The following is a 12,028-nucleotide window of genomic DNA, read 5'->3' on the forward strand; positions in this document are numbered from 1 at the left end:
TGTGCTTCTGCATAAAGAAGTAAATTGCTGAGTGAGTAGAGTAGTCTTTTGTACAGCAGTATGCTTGTCATAAGCCTAGGGAAGATTAGAATAAACTGTTAGAGTCTCACCTCTAACTTCAACCGAACATCCTCTTTCTCTTTGCAGATATCATCCAAGACTGCTATGGCCGTTTCCACATGACTGCAATACTTCCCGTAAATTAGCAACCTAAATGATCAATTTTAACTTATAACTACTTAACAAAATACACTCAGTGGGTAATCACAAAACACTGAAGCAGTAATTAAAGTTACCCAGAGAGGTCACTATAGTAAAGAAAGTACAAGTTGCAGGTTTTGTCTGTGTTGTGAGTAAACAGTTTGTTTCTTAACTTAGTGATGGTGATTAATATATTTAACAGTCTTCAATAGTGTTTAAGAGTTCCTCATCTGTGCTAACCTCTTCTTATGACAAGTTACAAGAGCTCTAATTTTCAACTGTGCCAGATGTGTTGTTCTCTTGCTTTTGTATTTCCTGTCATAATAATATACTTTTTATATTGCATAATCCAGCTCTCACTGTGTCTATATGTACAACATTAAAAGGTATATTATATCATAAGGCTACAGTATATTACCAAGGGTAAAATGAAGGCGCTGTCTTGAAAAACAAACTATTATTTACCTTTCTTTGTTGTTTTGGAAAATAAGGTACAAATTTTGAGCATTTTTGTTGGTGATGGAGTCTTGTATTTCCTGCACTAGGCTTTTGTGGACTTTCACAAGCTCCTACAATAGAAGAATCTTCAGTTAGAAATTAAACTAAAGAAATTTTAAATTTACATGTGTTATTATCAATATGCCATCTAAAAGGCCTCAGTTTCTAGAGGACTGTAACAAATATTGCTATGCAAGATAAAGAGATAATTGCCTTGGTTCTTGGTTGCATAGCTGTTTATTATGGTCCAATCCTTCTTCTTAAGATCCTTAAGAACTTAGAGAGATACTCTGCAATTTGCAATTACACATATGTAAGCATTATCATTCTTCATCTGTGACTTCACTGTATGATACTACTTTTCATTCAGCTATTAAAATATTATACCCCACAAAACATTTGTTTTGACAAAAGAATATCTCCCATTGTTTTTAATGGGTTTCAATTCAATTGTTCTAATGTGCAGGTGGAATACTGTACATCATAAGTTTCTTGATACAGTCCTAACACAACAATAATTTTTACTTGCTCCCTTAGCCACAGGTACACAGCCTGCTCAATCCTGTGATCACTATCGAAAGTCAGTCTATGTTTCATGTGGGTAAAAGGGAAAAAATAAATGAATCAAAGCCAGCATTGTGGGGACAATGACGTAGAAGTTGAAAGTGCCTGTCTGTTCATACTGGCCTTATACTGCCAGTTTATGAAACTCACTTTCACCTAAACAAAAACAGCATGAAAGTGACACAAGTTGACAAGTGGCACAAGGTCCACCAGGTGGCGCAATTGTAGCTTACTCAGCAACTAAAGCGCTTTGACCAAAATGGTGTTGAGAATCACGCGGCGAATAGGCTTGAATATGCAGCGTACAGAAAGTGCTTCCACTGGTTTAATTATGAATCTCCTTAACCTCCAAAAACACTCACATACATTTCTTTCCAAATATTTAAAATATACTGCTTCAATCTGTCTAGTCAAGCACTAAATAAACGTTTCAAAACAGGAGCTTGTTTGCAATTTTTAAAGTGTGATTTTTAACTATGATATTTGCTCCTTGGTTGAAACTGAACATATCCTACATTAGGGTCTTTGGCCCAAACAGAATACTGTGTGGAAGATTCTGAAATATTATTAATCATAATATAATGAAAGATAATAAATTATTATTAATAAAATATATAATAAGATATTATTAATTATTTTACAAATTAAAGATTTGTGACACTGGAGAATGTTATACTTTAATGCTTACCGGAATGTTAACAAATACTTTTTCTATTTCCACCAAAGATAAAAATTTCCTGAGGGGTGTCATAAAATACTGTGGAGACAAAAGCAGAAAATGCATGCAAAACAAATGCTAAAATGCTTCATCATGTGTCTTTGATATTTGCACATATAATTTTACAAAATGGTTTGTAATTACAATGCGCACATCAAATCTTAAATGACAAAAGATTAATATTACACTTATATAGCGCTTTTCTGGACACTCCACTCAAAGCGCTTTACAGGTAATGGGGACTCCCCTCCACCTGGATGATGCGACGGCAGCCATAGTGCACTCACCACACACCAGCTCTCAGTGGAGAGGAGAGCAGAGTAATGAAGCCAATTCATAGATGGGGATTATTAGGAGGCCATAATTGGTAAGGGCCAATGGGAAATTTGGCCAGGATGCCGGGGTTACACCCCTAATCTTTTCGAGAAACGCCCTGGGATTTTTAATGACCACAGAGAGTCAGGACCTCAGTTTTACGTCTCATCCAAAGGATGGCGCCTATTTACAGTATAGTGTCCCCATCAGTATACTGGGGCATTAAGACCCACATGGACCGCAGGGTGAGCACCCCCTGCTGGCCCCACTAACACCTCTTCCAGCAGCAACCTTAGTTTGGTCAACATACTAAACTGGACATTCACATCTATAGGCAATGGTGCATTAAACATTTTCACTTTCAAATATTATCACTCATCTGGCGTCTGGTAGCTTCACAGATTGAGTGGACCAACTGCAATGGTTCAGCCAGTCTGTGTTTCATCAAGTATTTGAACTGATGGTGCACCTTAACATTATAACTGACCCGTAGACATTTGACTTGAATGCACTAATTTACAGAATAATCCAAACGTTATCCCATATGTATAGAGTTAGAGCAGTCATTGAAAACAACACTCACCCGTTCTATGGACTCCAGAGTTTCTGTATATTTCTCTTCTGTCTGTTTGATTTCTAAAAGGCAGCAACTACGAATGTCGGTTTCAACCTGTTTCTGCAATTTGAAAAAAAGCTTGATATTTAGAAAGCCACACTCAGTGGTAATGTCTTATTTATGTCATTTCTTTATCTTCAGCTTGTAAATTATTATTAATATTTCAAAGGATATACTGTATGAAGGATTCTCACTGACAAGGGTTTCATTAAGTAAAATAATCCACCATCATATAACTGTAACCTTGTCACTCTTGTAACCTTAAGTGGCTTGCAATAAGAACTGTAATTTAAAATAACTACAGTATATTTGGAATTTTTTCATGGTTTATCCATGTCTTACCATACATACAGTATACTTAACTATACCACAGTTTTGTATTTTTGTATGTTTGCTTAAAGCTTTCCCACAGTTTTCGCAAAGAATACTCTGATTTTACTACAATATATCATAATGAACTTGCAAAATGGAAAGCGATCATTTATCACTTCTATTAGGTAATACAAATACAAATACAAATAAGTGGGTGTCTTCAGTTTGGAAATATAATTTACTGTGAAAATGGAAGAAGTAACTAGTATGGATTAGTATGGACTAGTAACAAAGAAAAAGGTAAGGTGTAAAATAACTCATCCTACTGGTTGGGGAAGAGGTTCGGCCTTCATCAGGTCCTCATAAACCTCTCCTCCTTCATCATCCCCATACACACAGTCATAAAGATCTTCTTCATCCTCAACACCATTTTCACTAAAATAGAAAAGAACAACATTCCATCAACAGCTAATTTGTTTTCTTTAAATCCATAACAAAAAAAATTCAAGAAGGAGCTATTTTTATTTGTATTCTATTTGAACAGTGTAAAGCCAAAATCTCTTCAAAATCCCAGGAATATATATGTAGGAATTACACAGCATTCTGTCCTTGTCCAAATGAAAGACACTAGTGCATATCAAATATATATATATTAGTTAGACGTATTTTCTGACTTGATGTCTTTCAAAACAATTTAATTTTCATTCCGAGAATACAAGGTTTGTGCAATGTCACTGAATTCCTTTTTTAGTTAAACTGAACATGCTTAAAGCATATTTCAGGAAATTATCTTTGGAAGGATTGCAAATGTAATAAGATTATTTAAATAAGTAATATGTTTCGGGTATTGCAGTGTGACTGTGATGTAGGCTTTTCTCATCAACTTACACTATCTGTGTATTGTAATAAAACACCTGCTCATCCATTTATTCAAGATGCCTGGAGACACTGGCCATTGTGAGGGAAGATGGGAGATACTTTGAATTCAATTCATGTGCAGAGGCTCACTTGCCAAATTCTTGTTTAGAGTATGGGATGTTCCACAGCAATGAGCTCTAATCTGACAAACAGACTACAAATGGCTGCCTTGGGAATGTTTCTCTGTCTGAATGTATTAGAAAACTTCAAGAGTAAACACAGAACCAGTACCTGAATGTTTTTTTGAAATATTACTTTCAATCAGAAGTGTTCAGTACATTTCAGTTAAGGTTGCAATATTTATTGCAATGACTACAGCCATCTAAATATATTGGTATATCTCCTTTGTGTAACACTGTCCCTAAAATGGGAGGACTATGTATAAAAAGGGCTGTGATTCCTGTATGGTTCACCCCATATAGACATAAATACCCTCAAATTAAAGCTGACATTCTGCACTTTAACTTCATAGTCATTGTTAAATTTCAAATCCAATGTGCTGGGGTACAGAGCCAAAACAACAAAAATTGTGTCACTGTCCAAATCCTTACAGACTGCACTGTACATACTGTATATCTTACCTCCTGAAATTCTCTTAGCTCATCCCTTTCACAATTCCTTCCTGCCACCCCATCTACACCCTTTAAGCAGCTCCCTAGCTCATTCCTGTAACGGGAGCCGGTTCTGACTCCCGTGGAGTGTGTTATTAAAGACCCTATGTGGGTGGTATAATCTGTAAAAGACGACGGAGGAAGGTACAACGGGGTTAGGATGGGTTGACAAGACAGGGGGCGGTGACTGTAGTGATCAGGTGCACAGGGGAAATGCGGAAATAACCAAATCCAAGGAAATCCAAAAGGGAAGGTGGGGCACAGTCCGTAATCCAAGAGCCGGGAGATCCCTCCAAGACAAACAGATAAAAATGGGAACCAGGTCGGAGCCAGCATAGGAAAAGGAACTAAAAACATAACTGGACCCGGTGCTCTGAAACATCTTCCAATACTGAGCCAGGAACTGCAGAGACGCTAGGCTTTTAACCGAAATCCAAATGAGACGCACCAGGGAACAATGGAAACGTATCGTAACCGAAAGGGGTAGGAGCGCCCTCTAGAGGAGGGATGTGGAATGTAGCAATTCCCCTTGAAAGTGAGGAGGGGTTCAGTCTGCCGCATTCTTATGGTCGGGCAGCCATTCTCATAGTTAGGTGAGCTACACCAAACAACCTCTAATACGTTTCATCTCTATATCACAGTTAATAGGATCTGACCAAATAACTGACAATATATTTCCAAATAAATGGAAAAAAAATCTCCACTTTTTCCCTACACTTTTTACTACTTTATCTGTTTCAATAATCTGTTTCAATAACGTGCAGTATTGTAACCTTAAATACAAGAATAAGGTCTGCAAACTTGTGATGTGTTAACAAGGGCAACATCTGAGACATAAATGTAAAGCAAGAGAAAAACAAAATAGTCATTTTGACACCTTCATCTGCCACGTAGATCATAAGATTCTTAAGGTTTCCTGTAGTCAAAATCAAGATACAAAGCCTGTTTTTTATGGCTGAGCATGTTATTTACCAATAAATGTCTCTGATTTATGATCAAATAGTTTCTGCTACAAGAAGTGTCAGAACAAAGCCATAGGCAATTTCTGACAGCCAGTGCATACACCAATTAGTGAATATCCTACCTGATTTGCATCAGGAGTTTAAAAAAGGAGTTTAACTGGTTATGCATCTCCCCCAAAAGGGAAAGATTTAACCTTTGGATAGATGTGCTATCTCAAGAAGAATGGAACATTTTTAGCACACTCAAGGCATAAAATATATACTATTAGGCATAAAACAAAATATAGCATTTGTTGTATTTTAATGTGTCGTTATACATATGTTATGGGCAGCTATACATGAGTTAAACATATATAAGATAAGATCACTTTATAAGCCCTATGCAATTGCTCTCCATGAGACACACAGAGAGAAGCTTATTTTATATACTGTACATTATATAAACTATGTTAGTCAAGGCTGCATTACACAGATGAGCCCCAGTAAGCAGAAATTTGTTTACAGGTACAGGTAGTTTGACTGCTTGTCAATTTATGGAGTCACCAATAAAACTGAAACGACTTTTGTATTTTTGCTAATAAAAAGCAGTATTTAGCACAACAGTAACAAACTCCAACTGGATTAGCGTCCACAGTCATAGTTTTCTTTTTTGTAATTTGACTTAGGTTATTAATGTGTGTTCTACTGACCCTCAGGTGCACTGACAAGGTTGAAAAAGTACTGTGTTTCATATCTTGAAAGTTCCCCCACTGCTAACAGCCCCCATCCAGGTGACAGTCAGGGACTTTTAATGTTTAACTTTCTTTGTACTTATGTGGGTGTCTGCTCTTTTGATTATGAATTCAATTGCAAATTCTAATATAGCTCCAAGAGAAAGTAAATCTGAAACTACAGCTTCCTTTTAGTATTACTGAAGAATGTGGGTGCCTAAATCCTGTGATGGCAGTCGGTAAATGGTATCATAAAAATCAATCTTATTTTAAATTATCTTACTTCATATGTGTAATAGCCTGGAACAGGCGGTAAACTAAAAAGAATGACATTTCAACCATTTCAACATCATGAATACAATTAAAGATTATCCAAAAGAACTATTAAGTTTCATCGACCTCTGATTTGCTTGTTATTTTGTTTCGTTTTCAAAGTATGCCGGGCAATCCCAGTACTGTCTCTCTCAGTAAAACACACGTTAAAAGCTCTGTGATTTACAGCCACAAATGCACGCTTTTAAAATAAATTTCACACATACTCTATTAACTCATCCAAGCCTTTGTAGATATCTTCATCCTCTACGCTTTCTTCTGTTGGGAAAGACCTATTGTAAAACAAAATACACCATAAAAAACTTTTTAAAAAATCATTATCTCTCACTATCATTATTATATTAGAAATCATTTAAAAATCTTGTAATGGAGGCTGCACACATTAAAACCATGTAGGGCATTCCACCCAGAACATGATTTGGTTCAAATCCAAAACAGGATCCACATTGAGAGCAAGATGACACCCTAAAATGATGAAATTGTATAATAATACTTGTGTCCATAAATTATTTACAGCTCAATTAATGTGGTGCTCATTTTCTTCAATTCTACAAGTTGTTAAAAAGTTTCCTCAGGCCTACCTTATTCCTGTTTGTTGTGCTATCGTTGTATGAGAAAGTCTCGATAAGGTTTCTATAACCTGAAAAAAAAAGGATATATACAGTAGGGACAATGAAACTAAACAATGTACAATTAATACTTACCACATCTATTTTCTGGGAAACATAAATTATATTTAGGATTTTAGAAGACTTTCTGATACAATGGGTGCAGAATTTTAAAAAATGACACGTTTCACAGGTTAAATTTATCAAGTGGAAAAAAAAATCTGCATTTTATTCAGATTTTTATTTCAGCTAATATTTAAAGGGAATAATGCAATCTGGAAACATATATAAACTAATGAAACTAATGTAGATTAGTGTGAATTTGTGAACCCAATAACTAAAAAATAATCAACTGTTATAACAATCAATGTATTCACTTTTGGTTAAGTAATGGATAACAAATTATTTGCAAAATACAATAAATGCAAAATATTACAGTGTTACTTTGTATATACTTCTTTATATGTACTGCGTGCATTGAATGAGATTTGTAGTTTAGTCAACGAATGGTAACAAGTGCAGCTTGTGAAAGAAACCCACCACCAGACTTAAAAGCAACACAACATGAAGCATGTATGAAGAACATTGCAGCTATTCATCTTACCATGGAAGGAAGTGGTCGTTACAATCCTAACTACAGCCTGGCTTCACAGGAAATAAAGCAAATATTCTTGTAATGCAAGGTGATAGTGAACACAGATCAGAAAACCAGATGGGTCTATGTGACAGTTCTGACACCTTTATCATTATCCTCTACCATCTTGACTTACTGTAGGTCACTGGAAAAAAATGACCTAAACTTATAATAAACGCAGCACTTAATGTAGAATAGTATGTTTAATACTAGACTTGCTGAATTGCATGAAAACAAAATGCCAACGTTCACTTATTACCTTTAAAATAATAAAATATGTATACTAAATAATAATTACAATGCACTATGAAGCAGAAAGGTTACGTACTTGCTGTATACATAAATACTAATCTTCCCTAATCATAAAGTTGTAAAATATGGTCCAAAATTAACACAATCTTCCAATTTCCGAGAAACCTAAAAGCCTTACTTTATGCATACTGCATATTGTAGATATCAATCTATTTACATGAATCAGCCAATTTACATGAATCAGAATGAACATGACAACATAAGCAAGAGTATAGCGAAGAGCAGCCATTCAGTCTAGGTCATTAAGTTCCCAAATGCAATCCACTGTGTATAAGCAGCTAGCTTAAAGAGGTTATGATGTTAAATTTGAAAAACACTGTAGATTGCAGCTCAAAAACAAAACTGTGTAATCTAACATAAGCATATAAATTCATTATTTCACGTTTTTTTTTATTTAAAATTTCAAGCCAGAAATTAAAGCAGCACTCCTCAAGACAGGTATTTGTGACATTGGACAGAAGAGAAAGGGACTGCTTAGACTGAAGTTTAGACTCCAGAAGAGACAGGATCAGCCTGAACGGTTTACAGGACAAATTCATGCGGAAACACGAGTTACCTCATAGACGCTAAAAACCCAGTTCCCTTATTATAAAATTTGCATTTAAGTTTTCTGATTTAAAAATGTTATATTACAATACATGATGAACATTTCAAGACCCCATCCATGTGATGACATTAAAAGTTTTGTTTGTAATGCTGTTCTCTTGCAATACAGTAGCAGTATATGTAATAATACATACTGTAGCACCTAAAGGCACCTAAAGAAGGAAAAATATTGCAATAGCTTTGTCCAAAAATTAAGGCTCCATCATTATAAGGACTTGTCACACTATATTAATTTCAATAAAATTATTTTTGACTTAGAACACTGTTGTCAGGTTAAACAGTACAAGTTTAAAATTCTGATCAATTAAAAAAAAAATTCTGTTCCTGTATTTGACTGCTCGAGCATTCTAGTCATTAATATATACCAACATTGATGTATTGAAGCATCTGCCTTTAAATGAAAAACACCACATAGCACTAGTAGCCTTCCTATGTAATCATTCAGTACTTTGTTATAGACAACATGGAAATAGTCCTCCATCCTCACCATTAATAAAAGTTTTACCAACCATATATCTCATAATCCATTATGAGATATATAACAGTATTTGACTGTTATAGACTGAAATAATCATCAGTACTGCCACCAACCTCCTGAGTAGGGTGGAAACATTGTAATAGGTGCTGAAGGCTAATGCTAACTTCACAGATGTACTGTATGTTGTCCTATAGTTGAGCATCAATCTACATTGCCAGATTTCACTTGGTGCTTTTATGTGCAGTCTATGGATTTGTGTTGTTCACCTGACTAGTTTCTTCAAATACACCAATTTAGCAAATAACTGTATACAGTTAACTGAGGCTTGTCACTTCTCACACTGGTCCCTACTAATGTGTTGACAACTGATCTGAGCCATAGTAGTGATTTCTCTGTATATGTTGTTCCCTCCTGCTTCCCCCATAAATTAAAATACTGTCCTACAACTATAGTTTCTCTTTGCTATAGATTTCTGCATTGCTAAAGGGCAATCATTCTTAATGTTGCCTGCTGTACCTATTGAAAGGTATAGAGCAGTTTAATATATTTGCAATAAAGTCTGCAGTGCATGTACTTGTTATACTGTATGTAACACATTATTTAATGCTCGACAGTAAACATAACTTGTTCTGCTTTACTTCAACCACACAAATAGTATAAATCCTATTTAAGTGTGAATGTACAGATACAATCTTAGTGAAACAGCAAAAGAGTATGATAGTACAAGAGTATAATAACCAAGAAACTATATTTTGATATGTCATGACCAAACAAGAACTCAGTTCAAGGAGTTTGTTTACAAACAAAAAAAAATCCATTATTTCGATTGAAAAATAGACACAAAACTGTTTTTTCTATTTATGGTAGCCAAATCAGCCTTTATCACCAGCAAACAAGCTTTCCTGGGTCAGACTGTGAAAAAATAAGATCTGTTATAAGTTGGCATTTTCAATATTTATATTTGTAGTAAGTTACTAAAGCTTCTTACAAGACCAATCCTTACAGAGTTATACAGCACAGCTCCCACCGAAAAGGGAAAAGAACAGAGCTTCAAATAGATACAACAGGAAATGGCTTTTGAAGATTTCTTTATCTCACTGTGTATATATCCGCCAAAGGCTGTGCACTACAACTTACACTGCAGGTTTCCGAGGGGCTTATATTTTTTGAAAAATATGTTAAAAATAATTGAGTTGCTGACTCTACCATTCACTAGCACGCTTCTTAACTGAACACTGAGTTTGAGTTGTATAACAAAGCTTTTTGACTGAACAGCACATTTCAGATGAACAGGCTTTAGATGTAAACATACTGTATGTATAGTGCCATAAAGCCTGGATAAAAAACAGAATATGGAGACATACAAATTTCAGTCTTAAGATTTATTGCACCAGTATTATACATACAGCATTATATCCTGAACAATTTCCACAAAGCTGTGGCTCATTTAATTAATTTGTATCTATTTGGAAAATAAAATTACTTTGCATTTGGATCTTACTCTTGTGATACTTCATAGACACTGAGTTACAGTTAGTTTCTGTCTCATATAACCTTACAAACGCACATGCACCTCACTAAGAGTTTGTCATCAACCCTTACTGATTTGGTAATAATGCCATTATGTAAAACAGTGACACAGTGAGACACTTCATTAAGAAAGATATTTCATTAATACCCCAGATCCACTAGAAAAACAATGTCACGTGCTAATAACTGTACAAAGCCTGGATTAAATGTACCAACCAACCAATCACAAATTCCAACCCAGAAACCTGGATTCTATTGGTTCCTTTGGGTACATCTGACAGTATTCTTCCAAAGAGAAAGCCATTTATGGGATTTGGGAACCTCATGAATGTCTTACTTTTAATTTAATCTAGGCAAACATTATTTTCACTCAAGAACTGTATTTAATACTCCTGTATCAATTACTTTAATGAAAGAATACATGCATCTCTCTATTTACAAAAACCTAGTTTATTAATTTTCATTCTAAGGAAGCATGCATTTCAGACCCTTTTTTTGCAGTTACAGAGAGCTTTTCTCTATGAAAAATGCCACTCTATATCCCATAACACCGTTCGTCAATGCATCTGCATTCTTAGTTTTACTAACCTGACTAGTACATTTTACTAAGTCTATTTACTGTACTAAGGTAAATATTGTAATTGTCACTAACAAGCAGTAGTGTTCTTACTTTGACGACTCAGTGATCTATTCAGATAAAATTAGCAACACAGTATTAAACACAAAAAGAGTGTAATTACTATAAAAATGAAAATTATGTACAGTCTATAAATCACTGAAATTCAAGGTATAAAAAAGCCACTGATAAATAAGGAACAAGTAATAGGTTTATTCCATGCTGAAAAAAAGAAGAAAGAGAACACAACGTTTCGGCCGTGGAGCCTTCTTAAGGTGTGTCAGGTTGACACACCTGAAGAAGGCTCCACGGCCGAAACGTTGTGTTCTCTTTCTTCTTTTTTTCAGCATGGAATAAACCTATTACTTGTTCCTTTGCAGCCTACGCATGCTGACGCAGCTACCCACCTGAACTGATAAATAAGTTTGACTGCTTGAACAATAATTATACTGGGCACTAAGAGAGAGGACAAATTCTATGATCAGA

At 35.1% G+C, this 12,028-nt stretch overlaps 1 protein-coding gene across 4 annotated transcripts in view; it reads right to left on the minus strand.

The window, feature by feature from the left end:
* The window catches only part of vav3a (vav guanine nucleotide exchange factor 3a), an 80,711-nt gene that overhangs the window by 32,864 nt on the left and 35,819 nt on the right, over window positions 1–12,028 (minus strand). For all 4 annotated transcript variants that reach the window (XM_088926701.1, XM_088926703.1, XM_088926704.1 and 1 more), the window contains exons 3-9: window positions 7,340–7,398; window positions 6,965–7,030; window positions 3,551–3,659; window positions 2,880–2,972; window positions 1,952–2,020; window positions 667–770; window positions 111–210 (exon numbers count right to left, since the gene is read on the minus strand). In XM_088926701.1, the coding sequence (XP_088782827.1) occupies window positions 111–210; window positions 667–770; window positions 1,952–2,020; window positions 2,880–2,972; window positions 3,551–3,659; window positions 6,965–7,030; window positions 7,340–7,398 (600 nt within the window). The remainder of the gene's footprint in view (window positions 1–110; window positions 211–666; window positions 771–1,951; window positions 2,021–2,879; window positions 2,973–3,550; window positions 3,660–6,964; window positions 7,031–7,339; window positions 7,399–12,028) is intronic.

Source organism: Atractosteus spatula, chromosome 11 (assembly GCF_055471065.1).
Source record: "Atractosteus spatula isolate fAtrSpa1 chromosome 11, fAtrSpa1.hap1, whole genome shotgun sequence".
NCBI lineage: Eukaryota > Metazoa > Chordata > Actinopteri > Semionotiformes > Lepisosteidae > Atractosteus > Atractosteus spatula.